The 26,259-nt window shown below is 37.8% G+C and overlaps 5 protein-coding genes across 5 annotated transcripts; 2 read left to right on the top strand and 3 right to left on the bottom strand.

Annotated features, from left to right (window-relative positions):
* Positions 1–1,843: 1,843 nt before the first annotated feature.
* LOC118753052 (zinc finger protein 845-like) lies at positions 1,844–4,180 on the top strand. The gene has a single exon (XM_036487901.1). It carries the CDS (start codon positions 1,971–1,973, stop codon positions 4,080–4,082), a length of 2,112 nt encoding a protein of 703 aa, XP_036343794.1. The 5' UTR covers positions 1,844–1,970; the 3' UTR covers positions 4,083–4,180.
* LOC118753054 (thiamin pyrophosphokinase 1-like) lies at positions 4,169–7,294 on the bottom strand. Its single transcript, XM_036487903.1, has 3 exons — positions 5,774–7,294; positions 5,171–5,674; positions 4,169–5,105 (listed from the first exon to the last, which is right to left on the bottom strand). The coding sequence occupies exons 1-3, from the start codon at positions 6,036–6,038 to the stop codon at positions 4,981–4,983; spliced, it is 894 nt and encodes a 297-aa protein (XP_036343796.1). The 5' UTR covers positions 6,039–7,294; the 3' UTR covers positions 4,169–4,980.
* Positions 7,295–7,378: 84 nt separating this feature from the next.
* LOC118753053 lies at positions 7,379–9,297 on the bottom strand. The gene is made up of 6 exons (XM_036487902.1): positions 8,842–9,297; positions 8,719–8,787; positions 8,554–8,616; positions 8,412–8,474; positions 8,164–8,339; positions 7,379–8,103 (listed from the first exon to the last, which is right to left on the bottom strand). Exons 1-6 carry the CDS (start codon positions 9,159–9,161, stop codon positions 7,847–7,849), a joined length of 948 nt encoding a protein of 315 aa, XP_036343795.1. The 5' UTR covers positions 9,162–9,297; the 3' UTR covers positions 7,379–7,846.
* Positions 9,298–12,946: 3,649 nt separating this feature from the next.
* On the bottom strand, positions 12,947–14,470 carry LOC118753049. The gene is made up of 6 exons (XM_036487899.1): positions 14,080–14,470; positions 13,957–14,025; positions 13,780–13,842; positions 13,633–13,695; positions 13,389–13,564; positions 12,947–13,328 (listed from the first exon to the last, which is right to left on the bottom strand). Exons 1-6 carry the CDS (start codon positions 14,376–14,378, stop codon positions 13,066–13,068), a joined length of 933 nt encoding a protein of 310 aa, XP_036343792.1. The 5' UTR covers positions 14,379–14,470; the 3' UTR covers positions 12,947–13,065.
* Positions 14,471–19,000: 4,530 nt separating this feature from the next.
* LOC118753050 (zinc finger protein 423-like) lies at positions 19,001–25,228 on the top strand. The gene is given in 4 exon segments (XM_036487900.1): positions 19,001–19,328; positions 19,400–20,272; positions 20,274–20,552; positions 20,620–25,228. Coding segments are annotated over 3 exon segments (4,704 nt in total). The 5' UTR covers positions 19,001–19,328; positions 19,400–19,432; the 3' UTR covers positions 24,205–25,228.
* Positions 25,229–26,259: the final 1,031 nt, after the last annotated feature.

Raw genomic sequence — 26,259 nt, 5'->3', positions numbered from 1 at the left:
AAGCATACGATTTCGAACTCGCGTAAATGTACATTTGCTAAATGCGAGCATGAACGCTCTTCGAAAACATATGTTCGAAAGTGCTAAATGTTGCATTTTAAATGCAGCAAAAACGCTGCATTAGTCGCTATACATAATACCAAGTAGGATACTGGTAGCCATGGCTACTAAACCAGCAACTGGACACCAATCGCCATACATATTGGGGCCATTAATACGCAAAAGAAATGCACTGAAATAAGTCGTTTCTATTATTTCTGTCGCCAGTGTATGTGTTTTATGAAAAACATTTCTGATTTTTTTAATTTTTCGTTCGTAAGACATTAATTATTTATCATCTAATATTTTAATGATTAATAATTAGGTCTTAAGATTTTATGAAAATAAAAGAAAAAAAAATGTCTTAAATGTGTCATTAATGAAAGCTTTCTAATCATGCGTGAGAGATCAGACTTGACGAATTTTTACATCAGCTGTGAATAATCAGGAATGATAGGCAAACCTGTCAGACTTGATGTGTCATGAATGATCGGTTATTACATCAAATTTGACTGCACATTGCTGACTTATATTTCTATCAAGGTTGATCACTCATAATTGTCGAAGATTTACATCACTGATGATTCAAATCTGAATGCCGAACTCAATGGGAGTGAGCAGTCTAGCAATATGCCAAAACGTATATGCTAGAAGGAGATGAAGCATCACACGTACACGAAAGTTTCCATCAGATTTTTCACACTGCCCTTTAAGGCCCGTCCACATAGAACTTCGGCGTTGCGTTGGCGTTGGCGTCGCTTCAACAGCTGACTATGAATACATGAATTCAAATGCAGCCGTCCACATAGCCAAAATTCGACAACGTTCACGCCAACACAAAGCAAAAAGATGGCCAACTCTCAACTTTTCGCGAGCGTCGCTCGTCAGCTGTTGCAAATAAATGAAATTATGTATGTATAAATAATATTTTAATCAAGCGCGGGCAAGAAATATCGTTTTTAATGCAATTATTGATATGAAATATTAATTTATCTATCGTTAGTATGTTAATTTAGTGGCCCGAGCATTCGCTGCTAAGCGTTCATTGTAGCAAGCATACTTTTAACGTGCGTTCTGTCAAACCAACGCCAATGCCAAAACCAACGTGAAAGTTCTATGTGGACCGGCCTTTAGAATTTGATAGAAACTTGTAGGTAGCCAGCATGATTCAATAATACAAGGTTAGATAATTATTGACAGCTGCGGTTTGACACTCCCTTACAAAAGGTTGCGTTTGCGAAGGACAGAGAAAGGGCAAGAATGCAATCCCTTGTTGCGAAAATGGTAGTAGAAAAGTACGCAAAGTAGGCAATTAGTAGTGAAATTCCTTTTGTAAATTCTTAAGTATTTGCAGGAAATCTGGCATTTTAAACGAAATGTTGAACGTAATATTTATATATCTACGTGAATTACGTAATTTATATGCTACTTAGCTGTATAAAAACTGCAAAATGACTCAAAATTAAAATAAGACTACTATGAGATTGATATAAACATCCAATGCTTATGTTTTCATCAGTTAAATATGCTTCATATGCATATACAAATAAACATATTGCACAAAAGCTTATACTTTTATTTCACAACAAAGCTACACTGTTTCCATGTAAATTTGCAAAGAAGCAACACGGTGCCACCGCTAAGGGAGCGGTGCGAAAGAGACAACTGTCAATTTATCGAACCTTGTATTATTGAATCATGGGTAGCCAGTGACAGAAATCTCCATCAGTCTTGCCCATCAAATGATTTGTCAAATGATAGTCACTGTTCTTGCAGGGCAGTTTGGTACAACCAAAAAAAATAAAAAATAAATTCTGTGTGAAATACTTGCATAGTGCGAAATTTGTGATAGAAAAAAATTCTTCAATAATTAAAAAGGAATCCACATTAAAAATTTTCACACTTTTTCGTCAATTACACATGTCTCAATAATGTCGAGTTCATATGGTAGTAGTGGCAGCAGTGGGCACAATGATTTCGCCAATCCTCGATTGGAGTCGCATATGACGTTTGTGTGTCCAGAATGTGGAGTGGAATTCGAATCACAGCAGGACTGGCGTCGCCATTTAAATGAGGAGCATGATTATATACACAAAACACCAGCAGATTTCGATTTTAAAGAAATTAGTGAGAGCTTCCATGAATGTCAAGTTTGTCATAAATGGGTTGCCAATGCCAATCAAGCCATTGCACTGCTCCAATACCATCGTTTTCTGCACTTGCCATTTAACCGTACGTATCGTTGTCGACATTGCAAAGGAGGATTCACACGTAAACGAGCTCTTTGTGAACATCTCTACCGCTTCCATAGCCGTCAAATAATGATGGTAGAGAAAATGCGGCAAATAGAAAGTGAGACAACCACCAACATAATCCAAACGGCTGAACAAAAGTTGCTTCGGGATCCACGTTTAAATCGGGAATTCTATTTGCGTTTTATTTGTCCACAATGTGGCAAGAACATCGATAGATACGAACAGTGGCTTAAGCATTTAGACACACATGCATCTACCTCTCATGATTTGCGAATGCATCGCATCTCCGGCTCACGTAACCACTATTGCTTACAGTGCCGCAAGCTGTTGTACACTAATGAACAACCGAAATTGCAACGTCATCGTTTTACTCATCTGCCGTTCCGGCTGTTCTTTAAATGCACTTTCTGTATGGTAAAAAAGTCTTTCAAATCGGAAATATTTCGACATTTCGTTTATGCTCATCCCCGACATTTCAACGAAGCCAAGCCCTATATTAAAAAGCCAGTTGAATGGGGAGCGAAGATAAATGATCGTCTTAACACTGAATTAGATGCAATACTGAGGCGATATAAAGTAATAGATAGCACCGAGGAGATGGATCCAGCTAATGATAATAAGCGTGGGAGGCAGCAGAAAAAGCAAACTTATGCAAGTGAAAAGGCAAGACTAGCAGCTAAACAACAAAGATTTGAGCAAGAACAAAGACAAAAGAACAGTGAGTGTGCTGATACTGCAATCCGTCGAAGTAACGTTCGAATAATCAAGGATTGTGATAAGGGATCTAAGAGTTACACAATAACTCCTACGGAATCTACAACAGAAGATGATTTTGAAGAACTATGTGCTGATGTATTCGAATCCATTGAGGAGGAATCACAACCCATGGTCCATAATGGCGCGCAAAACAAGAGCGATGCCATAGTTGAAAACTTTAAACAAGAAAAGAGAGATGAAGAAGAAGTGATAATATGCATTGAAATAGATACAGTCGACGATGATAACGATCCTTCCACACAGACAAACAATTTTATTTGGTCACCGCCGCGAAAACGTTTAAAATTATGCGAATCGGAAACATCAGCACATTCTACAAAACAAACAGCAGTCCAGATTCATGGCCATAAGTATAATCTTCCAATAGCCAATAAATCTAACAAGAATGCATTGCTGGAGGAAAACATTCACTATCTCTGTCCTGAGTGTGGCTCAGAGTTCAATGAACAATCAAGCTGGCGCAGGCACGTCTTTACCGAGCACAATATAGAAAATGCAATTCAGACAAATTTTCAAATGCTTGAAAATCAACAGTCCTACCTTTGTCTCGACTGTATGGATGTACAACATACCACGAAGCATGCCGATTTGCAACGTCATCGCTTCATGCACATGCCATTCCAGTCATATCTTAAATGTAAACTTTGCTCCAAAACAAAATCCAGCAAACCTAAAATGATGCAGCACTTGCAGGATTGCCATGTCTGCCAAGGTAATAATTCCACAAACCAAGTAGTAGAAGGTGACAGTAACAGCGTCGACGTATCGACAGAACTTTATCCGTGCAAAGTGTGTAGCAAATATTTCACGACAAAAGAACGATTGCAGTTACATCGCACTCAGACATGCGGAGTGCGAGCAAATGGTCTACAACGAGCCACTCCAGGCGGAAACACCACCAGCCAAAATAATAATACAAATGCCGCCATAGCAAACAATATGAAATTACTGGCACATTTGAAACAAGCACATGCGCGCATGAAGCGTATCCTGGCCAGCGACACAAACTGAATTTTGTATTCTTAAGAACTAGAATTAAATTTCAATGTTTTTGTTTACGTTAAATTTATAATTTTATTAAAATAAAGCTGTCTTCTCATATACATACACTTCAGTCGTGCAATTACTTCCAATTAGACGTTCTATATGTAAAATTAGCTAGTGCAACTTACTTGCATATAGTAAATAATGCATGTATGTAAGGGGTAATAATTAACAATTTTAGTTACATTTCTTATTTTATATTATAAGTATGTTTGAAGCCGCTTGTAAGCATACGAGTTTTATTCGACTATAAGTCACCTTGCCACTAAGTAACATTTTTAAGAATTTTTTCAGAATCTCACAAACGCATGAGATCGTGGATTTGTGTTTAAAAATTAAAGGAAAAATGTACAGCGTTATTCGTCTTGGACCTTTCTCTTTGTAACAATTGGACAATATTTTGCGTTATCGAGCTGACAAATGGCACAATTTTTCTTAAACTAATATTTGCTAGTGCAAAGAAATTAATATCCCAAACTTATTTTTTCGTTTCTACCAAAAAATGTCGCATTTTGATGCCCCTCTCTCTTTTATGAAATGCTGGACAAGGACAAGATGGCAAAAACATGCCCTTTTACAGGGTTGTGTAACATCAAACACATTTTGCACAATCGCGAATAATTATCTAATAGATAAATATTTCATTGAACGCAACTATAGATCATTACTCATCAGACGCAACATGCTTTCCTAAAATCTTATCAGACATTTCTTGAAAAAAAAATTACCATGGAACGTATTGCAGTATAGCTTTCGCAATTTAAGTTTAACTACTTACATAACTGGGAACAAGAATTACCTACCTACTACACTACATTAATATTTATCTACTAAGCCTAACGTGTCATTTGAAGTACTACTATTGTTAGTCATTTTGTGCCCATAATCCCATAGACCAAATTAAACCACTATCTGTTTCTATGCATACCTCTTGAGCAGCATAGGTATTTGATGTGCTAACCATATGACCAAACTCCATAGGTGATTTCGCTGTTTAGGATTGATAAAAAGTTGTATTTATAGAATAGCTTTTGCGTTAAATAATCGATACATACATAGATTCCATTTCAATCCGGTAGTAGTCACTGAATTCGCTCTACTACCAACCGGTATCAATGCGCACCAACGCTGACAGTGGACTAGTTCTTTTGGTATTATAATTTTGTGTTTACCCGGCAGAAGTAGCCAGCTCAAACAAGCACTACTCAAGAGATATATGTTAAGTAGATCGCTTTGTAATTTGAATAAAGTATTTATATTCGCCATTATCTGATCTAGACGGCCTGTATTCTCTTGAAATACAATAACTTCCTGTATGTCTTCTGATTTCATCTGTGGTTGCAAAAATCGTAAAGCTTTTGTAAAATCTGTCTCGTTCTGGTTAGGTGTGTGTTGGTATTTAATATCTGGTGCACTAAAAAGCTTCCTTGTTTCTTCTGTAATGGAGTCGAAATCTCCAGTTATATATTCCGGTAGCTTTAGTTTCTCTCCCTCACAATGCATATGCATGAATTCATTCCAGTGATTAGCGCCACCATCTATTAGGCAACGAATTTGTGCTGTGCAAAAGTTGTAATATATATTTATAAAGCAACTTATGTACATACGTAACTATAAATATAGATATGTATGTATAGTTTTTAATTGATCATATTTACCATTTTGCCATATTTTTTTAACTATCGGCGGTGACACTTGTATTGGCCGGTTAAGCACGATACAAGCGTAACCACTCCCCACTGTATGACAGCCTTTTAGCAGCTCACTGGTTCTCCAAAGGCACACCTCGTTGGTATCGCTATTGCCGCTTGTGGTTGTAGTGTTTCCTCCATTTAAATTCATTGAAATCGGAATACGTATCGGCCGTCGCAGTGTAGTTTGGTGCAATGTGCAAAACAAATCAGAAAATCTGGCAGAAAACATACGATCGAATGCAGTAAAGTTGCTGGTCGTTGCAAATGTGACAATCGCAGGGTCGCCCCTTTAATTTCGTTCTACTAAATGTGTAAATTTTGCTGATTATTTTTTATTATCTCTTAATATTTTGTTTAAAAATACTTATTTCCATATTGTATTTCTAAAATTAAAAAAAAAATAAATGCTTGCTTGGTCCGCTTGGTCGTGTAACTTTTGTTTTTATTGTAAACATTGTAGTAAATAAGTATAACAGTTAGTTATGAGGAAGGGTGGCAACATAATTCAAAATAAAGAGCGTGTCACACGTGACAATGCAAGATTTTTCGAAGTCTGTTATACTGATAAATTGTAGAAAAAACTGCGTAGGCAAGGAAACCTATAGCTTTTTGACGTTCGGAGTCGTCGTAGGAAATATGAGGACCCCGAAATCTATTATTTACTATTTAGTTTTAATATATTTTTTAATGAAGAAATTCTGAAATAACTTTATATGTATTGTGTGATCGCTGCTGCAATTTTCAAATTTCGCCTGTTTGAGAGATCTGCTGAAATTATTTATATTGCCAAGAGTGTTCTCGTATTCCGGGCCCAGGTGGTTCATTTGGTGATATCTTTTTTCTGCTCGATTTGCCCGATTTGTTATTTTTACAAAAATAGTTTTAAAACAAGCTTTCCAAATATGAACTAAACGGAGCTATAAATACGAGTTTTCCAAATATCTTGACTTGCGCCACCTATCGGCAAAATCGTTTGTGGAATTATTCCTTTAATGTAGATAATATATATTATAAATATAACCTAAATCAGACCATACATAGGGTTTCGACATATTTGAACCCGATGCCACCTTCCAGCAAATTTTTTTTATGAAATTATTTCCCTCCATGTAGGTGATATATGTACATAAGGGCTGTGGCAACCGTCTGAATGCTGTTGTGAATTTACAAATTCACCGAAATATTCAAAAGCAAGAGCATGTACACAAGATCCCGATCAGCCCTAATCATTCCAAATATGAACCAGATCAGACTATAAATACGGGCTTTTCAAATATCTCGACTCCTGCTCCATCTAGCGGACTAATACCTTTCATATTGCATCGCCATCTGGTTCTGAGCTAAGTTTGAAGTTTCGAGCTCATAGGAAAGCTGGTGAAACATTTATTGCAAGATTTAACCCAAACAAAGATACACGTTTTTTTCTCAAATTATTTGTGACACCAAACAATCATCCATGTTCTACTCAAAACTGACAAATATTTCGGAATATTTTACGGAAAAATATTTATTAGTCAAACGCATTGTTAAACTATAAACTGTAAATTCTTTCAAGAAAATAAGCGTAGCTACACTCAGTATGTACATACATATTTTATTTACAAAATGCAAAGTTTCTTGAATTTGGGTTATAGAATTTCAAATCTAATTCATGTACCAATGTACCCTTGTAGCTGTACATATAACAAAGTTTTATATTTGTACCTAAAATCTTGTAAGAAGTTAAATTTTTATGGGGACATGCACGACCGCTAGATGAAAAAATATATTTTTCGTGGAATTTAAGCAAATTCCATCACTGAATCAGAGTGGATACGATCGCAGCATAAACTTGAGTACATCCGCTCATATCAAATAGGATTCTGTGGTAGCATTTCTATTGATTTCAAGAAAATCGCAATACGAATGTATTTAGAATAGGCCAGAAAAACCAATTATTCAAAGTTATACAACTTATAATAAACTTATGCACATACTACAAGGAAGTATACTTCCGGTACGTCCTAAAAGATGTATGCATGTTCTTTAACTGTTTTACTATTTTTGGTCTGAGAAATCTGGAATCAGAGAAGTTTTGTCTTCGTGGCATGGTTCAGGCATGTCAAGGTCATGATAGTTGCTTGGCGTGGTGGAGAGGCCTTCCTCTAGATCCTTTTGGCGAAACCAACGCTGGAGGGTAGAGACGTGGGGTAGCGGATACCCTTTGTCATACAAATATGTATATGCCACTGGCCCTGCTGCGTATAAAGATAATGCGCTGGAAATGTCATTCCATGACCATTTCACGTTTCGATCTATGTAAAATAAATAAAATAGTTACATTAACTTTCTACCAAGAAGATTTCAAAACATGCCTGGAGAAATCATTTTACGCATTTGATTTTCGGTAAAGATTTGTTTAAAATTATTTTGGACAGCATTCGCTATGTTCAACTGATGAGCCAAGTCCCTGTTTTCCGCTTTCAATTTTTTCACCTCTCTCTTCAGTTCGTAGACATCCCTCCCCATGAGGGCCTCCATAATAATAGGTCTGAAAGTATGTATGCAGGTAGTTGTGAAAGCAACAAAATAAAAATGCAAACGCCCAAAACCAATCACTTACTCTGTTTGCGTTTGGCAATCTTTGGCGGGTTTCTTAGTTGCAGCAGTTAAAGAAACGTATGAACTATTTATATCAAAGAAATAAATACATACGATTTTTAAATTTTACAATGAATGGACTTCAGTATTCAATACGCACTTACTCTATTAACATTTGACAATTTTTGACGATCTTTTCTGTTCCATTAGTTAAAAAAGGGGATGGGCTATTAAAGAAATATTTACATGTTATAAATTTTATAATTAATACATTTTATACGTGTTTAAAAACAATTCATTTATGTTAAAAATTACGAGTTCTCAGTTACCTTGCCTGTGAGAAAATTGGTGAATCCAGTATTTCTGGGGCTTGGGAATCAGAAGTACCAATATCCGACCTGTATTAAAAATTGATATTTCAAGTTCATAAAAGTAATAATTCTAAAACTTACTCCAACTGGGCATAATATGAATCCGTAAATAAGTTACCATGATCAGATGGCGTCCAGTTAGAGTTGGTTGTTGTTGTTGCTGTAGTGTTGGGACATTCCGATGGGGGAAATGGTACGGCTTTTGGCAACAACTGTGATCTCTTCCCACCGCCTATCATATCCGAACGCGAAAAATGATCCACACAAACACTGTCCTTTTCTTTAAAATGTACCCCGCAATTTTTTCCCCAAAGCAACCGTTGGGACTCCTCGGCTGGAACCCGAAAAAACGGCCCCGTTCCGCGTTCCCTTCTTTTATGGCAGATAGCACACCGTCCCATTTTTCCTTCAATTTAATTTTCACAACTCACAAAGCAAACTAGACTTCAAAGATAAATAGGGATGCGAACTAGGGATGGAAAAGTCGATTCTAACTTTAGTCAAAAATCGACTTATCACTGAAAAAACTCGACCTTTTTTGGAATCGGCTTTAGTCGCCTCGCGACGACTTTTCGCCTTTTTTTTACTAACAGTAGCTACACACGACGAGCATATCCGCGCACATGTGCGCCAACATGCTCGCTGTCATTTGCTACAGACGGCGAGCGGCTCATAAGTGATTTTGTACTCAAAGCGTAAACATGGAAAGGAAAGACGCGGATGATGCAATTGAAATACTTATGACTTAGGATTTTTTATGTATGTGTTACTTAAATTTATTTATATTTTACTTATATGTATGTACATACATATACATATAGTAATTTAGCCTAATTTATCAAAAATTCAATTAACGCACATGGCTTGGATGCATTTATCCGCGATGTGCACACTGCAAGCATTAACACAAAGTGAGGTTGTTGTTTTTGTTTCCAATGCGATGCTCGCAAACCACGCTACAAACGACGAGCATACTCGTTGAAAATCAAAATTTTTTGATTTTTGGCGAGCATGCGCGCAAACCGCCATACAAACGCCGAGCATGACCCGCAAGCCGCGCATGTGCGCGGATATGCTCGTCGTGTGTAGCTACTGTTAGGGCCCGTTTTTCAGTGCCAGTTTAAACTTAGATTAAGTAAACCGAGTTTAAATTGGCTGACATTTGATTGGCTGATTTTAGTTTAAACCAGCCAGATCGAGCGTTTAATCTTAAACTCAGCTATAGTTCTATTAATAGGAGCTTTAGTACTACCTCGGACATTGAAGTGCAATCTCTCAAGCAGAGACGGGCAATCAATCCTGCCTGTAGCAATGTCAGATATAAAAGATATCGCCAAGAGTGTTCTTCTGTCTTTTAAGGAACTTGAGCAATTTGCACTTGGAAGTGAATTTCAGGCATTGCCTGAATAAAAGTACTTGTTCAAATATTTTGTGCAAGAACTATGTAATAACGAAAAATCTGGTACCCTGCAAAAATCGTTGGACCATGTAGTCTACTTGTGGTAAATTGGAGTACTTACAAAAGTGTTCCTCTGTCATGCTGTAGCGGACCAACTCGTGTCTCTGCGCCAGCTTATTGTTTGTTATCCGATCACTGCTCGTGTTTTAACGAAACGTGATTGAAGTTGAGCATTTGAAAGCACAATTGCATGTCTGGCTGTAGCTGAACGTGTAGAGATGCTCGCTGTTAGTTCTTAGCTCCCAGCACATTCGGGTTCGAATGCCGTCAGAGGTAACATGTAATTTTTAAGTTTTCTCTTGGTTTTTATTGATTTCGAAAAAGCATTTGAGAAGTGAAGAACAAAAGAGTGGACAAACGAAAAAATAAAACAACAATGCCATTGTTAATATGTTGGAATAGTTTTGTGCTACTCCGATGTAATGCAGGGATGGAGTATATGGTCCTGCCCTAGGACATCGCAATGTTAATTGGACCATATTTTTTATATGAATTGTGGTTAATTTTGGAGTACTCCTTGGTCCTTCGGGAGTACTCTTTACATGCATGCTTGGAGTAGTCGCGATTTTTGCAGGGTAGTAGTTCAAAACACAACAAGCTTTTACAGTGTGACAGAGTTGTTCTTCATTTTACTTGGTTGGCCTTTTTTGGAAAAGGGTTTCTGCAAATATGGGTACATGTTCTTGACAATATAGATATTTTAGAATAAAAAAAGGCGAACATACTGTAAAATGCAAAAACTTGTGAAGTTGAAATACCGTAAAATCTCGGGATCCCGGGATTAGAATTTTTGAACACCGAAATCCCGGGATTGTTAAAATGCTTCGGGATTGAATGCCCTAGTTCTGACTAAATCCTGTAAACAGGACTGCTATTGGAACAGACTAAATATATATTACTTTTTACTGTATGAGTATATGTAAATTCAAAACTTTAAAAACGTTTTTCTCGAGTTTAGCTTTTTCGAGTTATGATACTATTGAAGTAAATGAGTGATATTTATGTTAATAGAAATGCACATCAGACCATCTTAGGGCCGTTACTTTTAGAAAACGTAAAAGGCGTCTTATAAAATTGTATTATTAATTAGTCTGTTCCTTTGAACTTCGGACTAAAACCTGTGGAACCAAGGCGCATCAATTACAGGCGATAGCGATAGAAGCTATGCTTCTTCTTATGAGCACGCTTGTGTCAAATTATCGTCTATTTTGCTTTATTTACATATCCGCGGATACATACACATATACGTATATATACCCTGCAAACAAATGCTCCCGAAATCTTTCAGTATCGGAAATTTGTTACGATTCTTTTAGAAATCTGTAAAGAAAAACATATGAAGCGGTGGACAAGAACTAGTAAAAACTTTCTGTATGATTTCTTAAAGAAAATTCTTAAAAAAATTGTGAAACCTTTCAGAATTCTATGAAATCCTGGTATGCAGGGTATACATATACATACGAATATGAATAGATAAAGAAGATGTTGATGACACAAGGAGTTCATACCAACGGTAAATGTTGTTTTTGTACGATTGCTACAACCTGTAGTTGTTGAATCATGTGTGGAACTGTCAAACTACAATTCTACTCTATCAAGTGAGAGTAAAAGGAGAACAGATCCAGAAGTGCACGGGAACGCAAAAAGCACTATTTCCTGTAAAAACGTCAGTCGGTTTGTTTACATGTCATTTGAACAACACTGATTTAACTGAAGTATCACTAACTAATTATTGAAATCTATACATATTCAATCATTTCTTTGTTTACTTCCATTTTTTTTTTACAAATATAAGGTTCTTTGCTTTCACCGCTTTCGGTTTTTGTTTGCACATGCAAATCAGTTGATCGTTTGACACTTTTCCTGAATTTACAGGAAAAAAAACTCCGGACTAAATCCTGTAACTTCTGACTAGGAACAGTTGCTCAGTTACTCTCTCAAAAGTGTTCCCACTTACAGGTTTTATGTCAATAGGAACGACTTCCTGTAAGTTCTGACTAAATCCTGTAAACCGGACTGCTATTGGAACAGACTATTTATTTGCTTTCACCGCTTTCTGTTTTTGTTTGCACATGCAAATCAGCTGATCGTTTGACACTTTTCATGAATTTACAGGAAAAAAAAACTCCGGACTAAATCCTGTAACTTCTGACTAGGAACAGTTGCTCAGTTACTCTCTCAAAAGTGTTCCCACTTACAGGTTTTATGTCAATAGGAACGACTTCCTGTAAGTTCTGACTAAATCCTGTTAACCGGACTGCTATTGGAACAGACTAAATGTATGATTGCATCTTTGCAGCTGAACATTTAGTATATATTTGTATATAAAATCGAATTGAATTTCTTATTAACCGACTTCAAAAAAGGATGAGGTTATCAATTCATCGAAATATTTTTTTTCTTTCTTTTTCTCTTATGTACAACTTTCTTTTATGTACAACTTTTGACCAGGTTAACCGATTCATAAATATTTTCTTTGAAGGAAAGGATGTTCCTCAGAGGTGGTCCCATACTAATTTGGTTGAGATACGATCATTGGATCAAAAAGAAATTAACAGTGCTCTTAAATTTTAATGAGAATTGGAAGTCGGGTTTGTTTTTTGCTTAAAAATTATTTGATTTGAAAATACTTTTCTACAGAATAATAATATTGGGGTGAATTACTGATTCCATCGTAGTCCGATTTTTTGTGAAAACTATGCAAATACCATCACTGAATCAGAACAATTACAATCGTAGCGTACACTTTTAATATGATATGCCCTAATAACCTACTATCAAAGTCATAAAATTTACACATATACAAGGTAGTGTAAAAAGATGTAAGCATGTTTTTCAAGTTTTAGTTACGAGTATTTTTGGTCCGAGAAATAAGGAATCAGGGAGGTTTTTTCTTCGTCGCATATTTCAGGCATTTCTAGGTCACGAAGGTCGTTTGGCGGAGTGAGAAGTCCTTCCACTAGATCGTTTTTGTGATACCAACGCTGAAGGGTAGATACATGGGGTAGCGGATACCCTTTGTCATACAAATGTGTATATGCCGCTGGCCCTGCTGCGTGTAAACATATTGCGCTGGAAATGTCTTCCCATGACCATTTCACAGATCGATCTATGTAAAATAAATAAAATAGTTACATTAACTTTCTACCAAGAAAATTTTAAAACATGCCTGGAAAAATCATTTTACGTATTTGATTTTCTGTAAAGATTTGTCTAAAATTATTTTGCACAGCATTCGCTATATTCAACTGATGAGCCAAGTCCCTGTTTTCCGCCTTCAATTTTTTTACCTCTCTCTTCAGGTCAAAGATTTCCTTCTCCATGGGGGCCTCCCTAATAGTAGGTCTGAAAGTATGTATGTATGTAAGTTCAAAAGTAATAATTCAAAGCAAAATCCCTCGACAACCACTTACTCTGTTTGCGTGTGGCAATCTTTGGCGTTTTTTTTAGTTACAGCAGTTAAAGAAAGATATGAGCTAATTAAATTAAAGAAATACATACGGTTTTTTAAGTTGTTCAAGCAATACACTTCAGTATCATATCCTTTAAGATGCACTTACTCTATTAACATTTGGCAACCTTTGACGAGCTTGTCGGTTCCATCAGTTAAAAAAGACGATGAGCTAATTAAATGACAGAAATATGTATGTTATAAGTTATATAGTTCAATACACTTTATTTAGTATACGGGCTTAGAAATAATTTTCAACTTTGTTAAAAATTAGTTCTTCACTTACCTTGCCTGTGAGGAAATTCCTGAATCCAGTATCTCTGGGGATTGGGAACTTGAAGTAGAAATATCCGACCTGTATTAAAGATTGACATTTCGAGTTCATAAATATAATAATTTTATAACTTACTCTAACTCGGCATAACATGATTCCGTGAATAATTTACGATTATCAGATGGTGTCCAGTTGGAGCTGGTGGCGCATTGCGATGGGGGAATTGGTATGGCCTTTGGCAGCAAGGTTGATCTCTTCGCTCCGCATATCATATCCGAACGCGAAAAATGATCCACACAGACAACATCTCTTACTTTAAACTGAATCCCGCATTTTTGGCCCCATAGCAACCGTATAGACTCCTGGGATGGAACCTGGAAAAAAGGTCCCGTTCCGCGTTGCACTCTTTTAAAGCAGAGAGCACACTTTCCCATTTTTACCACAATTTATTTCTATTTGTAATTTTCACAATTCATAAAGTAAAGTTATTGTTTATATACATATGTTTGTAAATCGCATAGCATAAATTACAGGAGGGATATTGAAAAAAAATCGATGCAACGAAAAAATCGATGCAACGAAAAAATCGATGTTTCGCTGTTACCATCAGCAAGCTTTCCTTCAAATGAAAATATGGCTGTCAAACTATTGAATTGTCTGCAATAACCCCACGTCTCCATTTTGGGGTACGGTTTAGTACGTTGCCGATCTATTTCCAGGTATTGCGTCCAAAGGGGTGACCCGATCTAAAAAAAAATTGCACACACTTGTAGCCAAGGGTCTAAACATTATTTTAACACCCACTTTTGTAATTTTTGGTCACTAATTTATTTACAAATTGGGTTAGAAATATGCCCTTTTTTGTAAAATTCGGAAATTAGCGTAAATTTATCACTCCTATTCTCCTTAAAGCAGTCACTACAGCAATATATTTTTATATTCTCCTTCACTTTACACTTTACTCGATGAGTTATAACTTTCTTTATGACTTTAATATTAACCAATTAATCACAATTTATTAAATAAAAACACCTTCAAAATCATTCGTCTGACTTTGGTTGCATATCCAAATTATTTCAGCTGTCAAACTCCAAAATATGCAAAAGAATGAGAGACAAAAGGAAATAGATATAACCCTGTAAGCATTAAAATTATACAAAGGTGTTCTCTGCAAAAGGTGTTCAGCTCCTTTTCTTCGCAAACCAGAAAGGAGAATTCTACTGCCTGAGGGTTATAATCCCTAAGTGCGGTCGAAGGCCGCCTACGCAGAAAAGTGTTCTCTGCAAAAGGTGTTCAGCGCCCCTTCTTTGGCAACAAAGAAAGGAGAATTCTACTGCGTAGGGATTATAATCCCTAAGTGCGGCCGACGGCCGCCTACGCAGAAAGGTGTTCAGGCCCCCTTCTTTCGGCTGATAACCACCTTGGGATAACTTCTTTTATTTAAAAACTTCACAGATTCTGTTAGTTGTGTTATATTCCACTTCAAACTGCTCAATTTCCCTAGGTAAATGCTGTTTTTCGCCCATTTTCAAACGGTTCCCCAGGGGTCTGTGGGAGGCCCCGAAGGGGGGAAGGGGGCGGGGGGTGCGACTTTTCGTAAAGTGTGGGCTGTCCCCTTTCGAATGGAGGGGGTTTAGGGAGCCAGGCCCCCTCCCCTCCGCCCCCCTACCCCAGAAACGACCTGCAAATAACTAAACATTTCCCTCATTTTGTACTAAATGTGTGTTAACATTGCCAAATTTCTGTTTTAACTTTATCCCGTTTTCTAATGTGCACAGTATATACAGTAATAAACCTTTTCGCAGTTTTTCACCTTGCACTATCGTCTCAGCGAATCGACCGCAGAAATACTATGAACCAAAAATACAAGATCACGTCTTCTTCTTACTAGCCCGTTATAATCGCATTTAGGAAAAAAGTTGGGCGACTTTGACATTAGTCGTTTTAGAATAATTTAACACAACGAGATGATTTATTCATGCGTTCAACAATTACGTGGTTTTTTTTGTTATCTTCGTTGTTTACTTCTTACAACAAAGATGGCGTCGAGATTTCGACAGCTAGAAAATAACTTTTCTTTCTTTCGGGAAGGCGTGATCTTGTGTCTTTCGTTCATGCAGAAATACCATCCTAGAATGTCAGCCCAGCCAGCAGAGAAACGTACTTTTTGCCGAAAGTGCAGTTTCGTACATTTTTCGTATCCGAAAACGTTCAGAAAACGATTTCCAGAAATGTCATCATCTTATTTCAAAACAATAATTTTAAAATATTTGTTCAAACTGAGCATTTGAAAACATGTATACGTCTTCGCCAGTAGCTGAGTGTGCAGAGAAGTGTGCTACAATTTATTAGCTTTCAGGAGGTCCCAGGTTCGAATTCCGTCACAAGCAACACATTAAAATTATTTATTCAAATTGAAATAATTGCTGAATGTTAAAATTGTTTTTTTGTTTGGTTTTCTGTAACTATGAAAAAGTTTCTGTGAAGTTCATAATGAAATCGTTTTCAACGAAAAATTGAGTCAGACAAATTTCAGGAAAACAACCGAAAGCGCATCCGTTTTAAAACCACTTTCGATAGTTTTCTGCACATACGTTTCGGATGAACACTGTAGTGGGAGGATTGATCTGAAAAACGTCCGAAAACGGTTTTTATACGCAATTGTTTCCAATTTCGGACACGTTTCCGGATATTTTGCTGGCTGGGAGGGTTTTTCTATCCGGTCAGGCGATGTCAGACTCGAAATATTTATCGTTTATATACCCTCTGTCATCAGCGACTTTAACGCGCACTACGATCTTTGGCATACAATCCTGTGAAAGGATCATAGGGGAACACACTTGGCTGAGCAGATAAGACGATTCGACATTCTGCACAATGATCGACAACGCACCCACCAGGATTATGGGTAGCTGCTGAAGCTCGCCAGACATAACAATTGTCAGCGCTGGCCTGATATACAGCATATCATGGCGACCTATGCCGACCTAAGAATCAGATTATCTGCCAATAGTTATCTCGATCGATAAACCTGCCGACTTTGCTTCCGCGGAACACCGGATCTATATCAACTTACTAAATCTGATTGGAAAGGCTTCGCAGAATTTACTGAAAGCACCTTCTCTGCACTCCCCACACCACCCGACGTTCACGTAGGTGAGCGTAAGTTCCACACTGCTGCTGCAGCTTGCTTCGTCAGGTCGATCCCGGTAATCCCCGCAATATGGAGATTCGGCAGCTTGTGTACATACATAAGCGGTAGAAGTGGGAAGAGCATCTGAAGACTTGCACCTTCACCTCTGGTTTGAGTAAGCTTTGGTCAACCGTGATGTCACTTTCTAATCCGACAAAGCGCGACGACAGAGTCGAAATATCTTTCGGAGAGTGCGCTTCGCCGTATCCGGAGCGATGCGCGAGCAATTTTAGCCGGCAATTTACATTGCATCCTCCGGCGGTCAAAGCGAAACGTAGAGTTACCAGAAGGCTGCTCAAACTGCCAACAAAAGTGCGCCTCTTGTTTTCACTTGCGGTGAAGTTCAGGTAGCCATCGGAGAGGCGAAAGCCTCCAAAGCCATGGGACCCGACGGAATATGCTTGTTTATGCTGAACAATTTTGGGTCATTCAGGAATAGACTATTTAGCCAAGGTTCTTAACCTGTGGTCCCACTGCTCAAACCGGGGAAACCAGCCAACAAAGGAGAGTCTTATAGTCCGATAACCCTCCTTTCCCCGGTAACGAAAATACTAGATGCCTGGCTATTCCAGTATTTTGCAAACCAGCTGACCCCAGCGAGGCATAAGTATGGTTTCCGTAAAGTGCACAGCACAACAACAGCACTTAACGCCATAAACACTCAAATAACACGTGGCCTAAACCGCAAGCGCCCCTGTGAGAGAACTATACTGGTAGCGTTGGATCTGTCAAAGTCACTCCACGCTACTAGAAGACATAGAGGACTCGTCTCTCCCACAGAGACTCAAAAGGTGGTCGGCGAATTATCTGAGTGGTCGACACTCGTCAGTAATGGTTAGAGACAAACAGAGTAACCTAATAAAGTAAGACAGGCGGTTCTACAGAGTCGTGTTCTTTCCCCATTACTGTATAATTATTACATTTCCAATCCCCTTAACCACCAGAGTGAGTCTCGATTGTCTCTTACGCTGTCAGCTCTTTACGAACTGACGGACGAAGTCCAGACGTCCATAAAGCAACATCTGGACCCAACAGCATATCGACAGGCAGTGAGCGGCATTCACAGGGAGTCGGTCTCAAGTTACGTAGATTTCAGACTGTTAATGCCGCTCTGAGCACACAACCACCTGACGTGCTTCGCCTGCCTCGGGAGACTAGAACCACAATAGCCCAACTTTGCTCTGTCTACTGCAGCATGTTGAACTCATACCCGAGCAGACTACATGCAGATGTGCCCAATGAGTGTCCGACATGCGGGGAGACACCCCACGACTCGAAACATCTCTTCTCTTTTTCTTTTGTTGACATCCTAATGTTGCGCCACTTCGTCTTGGATGACATTCTCTTGTACTAGTGTAGAGACAAAAATATCCAATCAGCTGATCAATCAACACCGCCATATATTGATGCGCCTTGGCTGTTAACTTCTGACTGAGAGATGACCTCATTTACTCCCTTTTTTGTCCTCTCAATAGTCAGAGAACCGAGTACGGGATCGATTTCCAGTAAAATCTGACTAAGGCCAATTTTTAGATGACCTACTTAAATAGAGATTTTCATTCATTTAATCTGCTCTTAAATGGCCAATATTGGCTATTTAAATTTGAGATATTTAACCCTGTGTTTGTACCAAACAACCAAGATTGATTGGTAGGTTGTTTAATCAATTTCAATTTATTTTAATCAATCCCACCAAATCCAATCAAAAACAATCAGCTTTTCAGCTCAAAATGTAAAATCCAACTTAGTATTGCTGCCTTGTTACGTTGTGAAAGTTCTGACTCGTTATTATAAACATTACATTACGTTGGTGTGGATTTGGTTTTTATTTCAAGTACTAAACAAGCACTGAACATCCCCAGAGTGAAATCAATTTAGCGTCGCCCGTGACTGAACGCTCCCGGTACACCGCCAAGCAAAAAAATGGTGGAAATTTCTTTCGGTCCTTGTCAGGTTTGAGGAAAGTTTTTTAAAATTTAATCGCATTTTACTATGCTAGTGTTTTTGAAATTTTTCGCCAGGTCAAACAAGTTTTTTAAAATGATATAGTTTTTATTGTTTTGAACTATATTGCCTGATAAAAGTAGTTTGATCCCGTCTGTGAAAAAACTACAACCGTGGGCTGGCTGCAATTTAAAGCGAAGAATAAATGTAGAAAGGGAATCAGCTTAAATATATGTAAAAGACAAAAGTGAGTAACCAGAAAAAATTGACCGATACTTCTCTAATTAGTGGGATTGTATCTAACCAAAATATATGTAGCTCTTTAGAAAATCTGCCGGAGAACCTAAAAAAATGGACCAGCTCTTTATGTTTTCAAATGAGTATACTATGGATGATAGTGAGGATGCTGCGAAGGGTAGCAACAAAGAAGACTCAAAGATTAAAAACGAGCCTGAAGACATCGAAGATGATGGTTTGGACGACGATAGCTATATAATGCCAGAATCTCTATTGCAACAAATGACGACTACGCCGGATGCGGATGGCGAAGACGATAACACAATTTTTAATTTCGGAATTGAACCATCTGTGGATAAACTACAGCCGTCGGCTATATCGAAACCATATAGCACGAAGAATCCTCAAGATGTAAACGTTAATTATGATATAGCCATAATGTTCATTTGCCCATGTTGTGGTGAAGAATTCGATACACAAATCGCTTGGAAGAGTCACATAAATGGTGTGCACGAGTATAATACCCGCCGCGGATTAAATTTTGTACCAATAGACAAATTGTACCATAAATGTCTGGAATGCAACAAGCCAATTGCAATGCATGCAATGGAAAATTTGTTGAAACATAAATTCACACATTTGCCACACCGGTGCACAAAATGTAAAATCTGCCATCGTTTGTATAAGTATCGACAGGACTTGATTGTCCATCTGCGATTGATGCATCGTGATGAAGTGTTGTCCCTGAATGCGAGTGCAAACAGTGAACCAGGCAGCAGCAGTTACAACAATAGCCGTACAACTACACCGCCTTTGACTAATGCACGATTAGAGATCAGGGATATCAAAGGCAATGCAGTGGACATATTTGAAAATACTTGTGACAGCGTCGAAGTGAAAAACGAACCGTTTGATCCCGATGACCCAGATGGCGAAAACTTATTAGAGCAAGCGAGAAAAAAAATCGAAATTACCAACCAGCTCAATCCTGGAAGATGTACTCAGCCGGGGTTCAACCCAGGTATCCGATCAGCGTCAAACTAACAATGGGAATACCAATGAAAGACAATGTGAAAAGAACATAAAATATATATGCCCTGTTTGCAGCACTGAGTTCAGAGTCAAGAATGATTGGCTCGAACACGTACAAGAAATGCATAATTTCTGTTCTATTCGTGGACTCGGATTTCAGCAGCGTACTAACGCGTCTGTTGAATGCCGCGAGTGCAAAAGGGTAAGTACTCACAATTGGGATGTTAAGAGTTCGATTTGTTACTATAATTCTTTTTAAATCTTTTAAGGTTTTGTCTGATAAATCAATTGAACAACTACAATTGCATAAGTTCTCGCATCTTCCTTCAAAAACTTGGCTTCGCTGTAAGCTTTGTTTGCGCGCATTTAGTAATCACAAGGATATTGTAAGACATTTGCTTAATCAGCATCGTCTTGATGATGAGTTTGAAGAAGAAGTCGGCGATGACAGTCGAGATTTTGATCCATACTCTGCTCAAGTGAATGACCATGAAGATGATCAGGTTCCAGCTAATGAGCAACGAAAGAACGAGGTGCGAGATATTTATGAGACGCAAATAGATTATTTATGTCCAAAGTGTGGCGAAGAATTTTTACAAAGGAAATTTTGGCGAAAGCATATAGTCAAAGAACATGGTTATACCGATTTAAAAACACTATGCTTCGTGGTATTGAATGAGCATCAACTACAATGTCGATTATGCGGCAAAATAATTACAAATGCCTACGGTGTACAAAATGCGCAGCAGCACTATTTCACCCATTTGCCACACAAAGCTTACATACGCTGTCGTATATGTGCGAAAGCTTATACGGATCGCAAAGGTTTAGTTAAACATTTGCGCAAAGTGCATCATATTAATCCCAGAACGGCCGCAGCTGCAGCTGCAGCAATCGCTGCCAAAGCTGGTAAGATTATACGGCCCCAAGCAACATTCCAACCGGTGCGAAGAACACCTACACCGGTGATAAGTTCACCACGCAAAGCGCCAGTTAAAGAAATCGTTCGGCATCACGGCGTTACATATGAGATACAATTCTTGGATGAAGACAATAATGATGAGTCATATCAAATGCAAGAAACATCGACATCATATGATGGTGGCCGCGGTGAATACAGATACGATGATAGTTTTGCTACACCTACAAAACGCCACGTGTGCGCAGATTGTTATTCAACCTTCAGCACGGCCCAAGCGCTACAAAAGCATACAAGAGAACAGCATGACTTTAAGAAGCCCTCACAAGCCTATGTTTGCTCGTTGTGTTTCTGTACTTTTGAATCCGGTGGTGCATTGCATGACCACAAATTAAAGCATCATCCAAACAAACCTAATATTTCCCATGCAAGCGAAAACAATGAGGACGACGACTTGCTTTTGATACCTAGCGGAAATGAGGACGTAAAATCCGACTATAACACTGGTGCTGGTACGCAAGCAAATTTCGAACAATATTTTTGCTATCTATGTCCCGCATGCGGAGAGGAGTTTAAGACGCAATACGAGTGGCGTCGTCACATCAACGATATTCACTATTTCGATCGACGCCAAGAATTAAACTTTCGACAAATGGATAAGTTTAATTTTCAATGCTTGGAGTGCAAGGAATTTGTTAACAGCGCTAAATTAAAAGGTCTGCAAGACCATAAATTCCGTCACTTGCCGTTTAAATTGTACATAAAATGTCGCCTCTGTAGCACATGTTACAACCACAAACCCAACATGGTCACGCATCTACGTATACGCCACAATTTGATAGATCCGCGTGAGGCGCAAATTCGCAGTCCATCAATGTCACCGTTACCATCACCATCACCGCAAATGCGTTTTAATACAAGCAGTTCATATGATACGCCTTCACCATCATTTACTCATACGGTGAACACCTTCCGACCCATGACAAGTGAGGATATTCACTCAAATCACAATGCAGTAGACCATGAATCCATTACCTATCGCTGCCCGCAATGCAATGAACCATTCGACACACATGCCTCATGGCGGCAACACATTGTCTCCGCACATGATCTGAACAGTCGGCCGGGATTAAATTTCCGACAGTTGGATGCACACCACTACATTTGCTTAGAGTGTTATAAACGTGTAACGGTGACACATACAAAGGGGGCAATTGGCCAATTGCAGTCGCACAAATTCCGCCATTTGCCGTACAAATCCTTCTGTTGCACTAAATGTTATGGACAGTTTGTTCGCAAGCAAATGTTCTTCAAACATCTAAATCGTCATACCAATAGGTGCCCAATGATGGGAAATGAGCGTATACCGAACTTTGACACCAAAGCTAAGAGCTCCTCCATGGGCTTAATGCGTGCGATTGGAGCTCCGGGTGCTAATCCCAGCCCTGGCAAGCTTCTTAACTTCTCAATAACATCCAAGGAAAAATGCCCCTACATCATACAATGCCCACAATGTGGTATTAAATTTGAAAAATGGCATCCGTGGCGTGAGCACATTGAAAAAGTGCATGCTCTACATAGTATGGCATCACTTAAATTCAAGAAGATCAATGATCATTTGCACATTTGCATCCAGTGTAAGGAACGTGTATCAGGCGCAAATTTCGTAAACCTACAAACACATCGATTTAAGCACCTGCCTTACGGCACCTATCTCCATTGTCGCTACTGTGATGTGAGATATTATTATATGATCAATATTATCAAGCACATGAAGCAAAAGCATCCCAATCATGGCATGGAGCAGCTCGAACTGCAGTTGGAGAGCGCAGATGGTAAAGATGCTGACGCATCGCCGGTCACAATCAGCATGGAGGATGAAAAGGAGTGTGTGCCAAAAGTGGAGTATGCCAACGCTGCCGATGATGAAAGCCAAAAGGACGGCGACAACAAAGCTGTGATCATTGATGACGATGAAATGGAAAATGAGAACGATAATGATACCGAGGGCGAAGACGAAGACGAAGGCGATGAGGGAAGTATTAAAGAAAACTTTATGGAGTATAGGTTCGGTTACGAGTCCTCGAAAAACCCTTATATTATACAATGTCCACAATGTGGTATTAAAAATGACAATTGGTATAATTGGAGCGATCACATCGCTCAGGTGCATTCATTGGGTGATCGTGAGCAACTAAACTTTACGAAAATATCTGATTGGTTGGACGAGTGCAACGAATGTAAGGAACGAATAAATTCCACGACTATTATAAATCTACAAACTCACAAATTGAAGCATTTGCCACATGGCGCTTACCTGCATTGTCCTCATTGTGATGACAAGTTTGATTATATTGTACATATTGTTAAACACTTGAATTTGAAGCATCCAGAGCATGTGCTAAAGCAAAGCGAAAAGTTAAATGACGAAGTAAGTAATGACATGGCAGATAACGATAATGATGCGAAAGAGAGGGGGGATGAGGAGGAGCCAAATGTTGTAGACGCGAAGAGTGGTATTAATGCAGAAATTGACCTGGATGCTGAGGTTGATGAACAAGATGATGAAGATGATGATGACGAAGATGATGATGATGAGGAGGATGATAATGACAATGAAAACGATAACGATAATGATAATGATGAGAACGTAAGCAGCGGGGACGTTGCGGAAGCAATGGATATTGATGATAAGAGTGAAGATGATTTTGAAGATGGTGAGGATGATGATGAAAATGATGACGACGACGTCGATGATGATGATGACGACGATGATGAGGATGGTGACGATGACGAGATTGAAACCTATGGTACTAAAGGTAATGTAGCAGACACAGCTGTCGATAGTGAAAATACAAACACAGAGGCGCCGCGAGGTGTAGTTGAAGATATTGAAGAAACTGTTGAATCAGAAGAACAGTTATTACTGGGTTAATTTGGTTTTGCCCTACCTTTCTTCATTTTCATTAATTTAATCTTATACATAAATAGTTACTGTAAGTCATTCATAATTGCCCAAGTGGTTATTTTTAGAGAAGACACACTTTAGAATTGTGAATACATTCTATAATTTATTTTATTTTTTTTTTTTAATAAATCGGTTAACTATTTTGAGTCACCTAAAGCAAGTGTGTATGAAAATCGAATCTTAAACGAAAATCAATTTTAAGCGCAATGTAGGACCCACTACGCAGTGGTAAATTTGACGATTTGGTTTTAACTGAAAAGTTTTCAAATAATTACCATCATGATCAATGTTGAAGAAGCAATTCATGAATTGATATGAAATATGGTAAACTATTAAAAATAAATGAGATTAATACATAAGTACATATACTTAGCATGCAAATTCGGTGTTCGCGTGCAATTTAAATAGATAGTCAACCACCAAAAAGTTGCATATCTTGAGGAAAGGTGTTACAGGTTTGAGTGGATAGCGTCGTCAACCTGGAAGATTATGGCATTTATGTAAATAATTTTCTTAGGTATCATAGGACCATAGAATCGACGCTACCCAGCTGTGGTTTAAACGTATGCACAGGCCCCTATTACGAGTTGCATTCGATCGTCGACTGTGGTCGAAAGTGCTGATCGAACGAATATAAAAAGGTGGTAAAAGAAATTTTAATTAATACACAAGAGTTCTGTTTGAACGATTCGTCAGAGGATGAGACCTTAGAAAACTGGTCAGGAGCAGAAAACGTTTAAGAGAGTTTAAGTGCAGTCATTCGAATATATTTTGACATACAATATATTTAAGAAATTTTGTGATGCAAATCGATTGATGATGACCATGATTTTGTACTCAGAGATCGTGCCAACAGCCTATTGGGATTTTCTTTCATATGTATGTAAAACTAGACTTTCGGGCTTGTGTTTACTATTCACGACGTTAGAACTGCTTGAAATTATTGCAAATTGTTTAAAATTAGTGTCTAGCCGCCAAAAAATAAGGAAACAAATGCAAAATCATACTTTTTTCACAATTTTCTAACACTTCGCTGCACCAACGAAAGCAAAATTCTGTTCGACAGAAAATTCGATACTCAACGAAAATTTCGCCAGCGAAGATCGAATGCAACTTATAAAAAGAGCCACACTTTTATTGTCTAAATAGATTTCATAAAAATTAGCACTCGACATTAAGCAACTCGATATTATGGTATTTTAGGCGCTACATATTTTTGTGTTAATAAATAATATTCATTGTCCTGCAGCTTATAAATTTTATTTAATCCATTTGCTTAAATTCCTTTAGGCAGGAATCTGTTAATCAATTTCTTAACAGTAAAAAAAAAACGTCGAAGGTATTAAAAGTATAGGTAATAATTAAAGAACCTTTTTTGTTAAAATTTCAATTATTTTCATTTAACATTTTAAAATAACATCAATAAAAATCTTTCAAAATAGCATATTGCTTATTGGCTATAGCACGTGTGTGTGACTATTTTGGTATCTATTGTATTATTATTTTGGCGATTTAGTGGAATGAAAACAATATTGAAAAATACAAAATGATCATGCATGAATTTTAAATTAGCTTCAATAAACAAAAATTACATCTTCAACTAAAATAAAATTAATTAATCTAAGAATCGCTGTTTCATTGAAGCACTTACATACATACATACATACATATATACTTAAATGCGAAGCAGCAAAAGAACAAACTTTCTTTGTTAAGCCACAATTTGTGTTAACTATAAGTATATTGAACATCTTGAGCATGATTATGACCTACTTATGCTAATGTACAAGGAATTAATAAAATATCTATATATTACATAACGGTATAACGCAATATGTATTAATTGTATACAAAGTATGTATACCGTTACTTTAATATAAAAAGGGCCCAAATGATTTTTCTTTTTTTTTTTCAAAATCAATTTTGCACGAATGACAATAGATTGCTTATTCTTCTCGCTCCCTCGAGGTCAACATTTGTTTCCTCTTCGAAGAAATATAAGGAAAAGGGACTCCACCTACT

Source organism: Rhagoletis pomonella, unplaced genomic scaffold (genome assembly GCF_013731165.1).
Source record: "Rhagoletis pomonella isolate Grant_MI unplaced genomic scaffold, Rhpom_1.0 Rhpom_scaffold_02071, whole genome shotgun sequence".
In the NCBI taxonomy this organism is placed as follows: domain Eukaryota; kingdom Metazoa; phylum Arthropoda; class Insecta; order Diptera; family Tephritidae; genus Rhagoletis; species Rhagoletis pomonella.
This window is presented reverse-complemented; position numbering and strand designations above follow the sequence as displayed.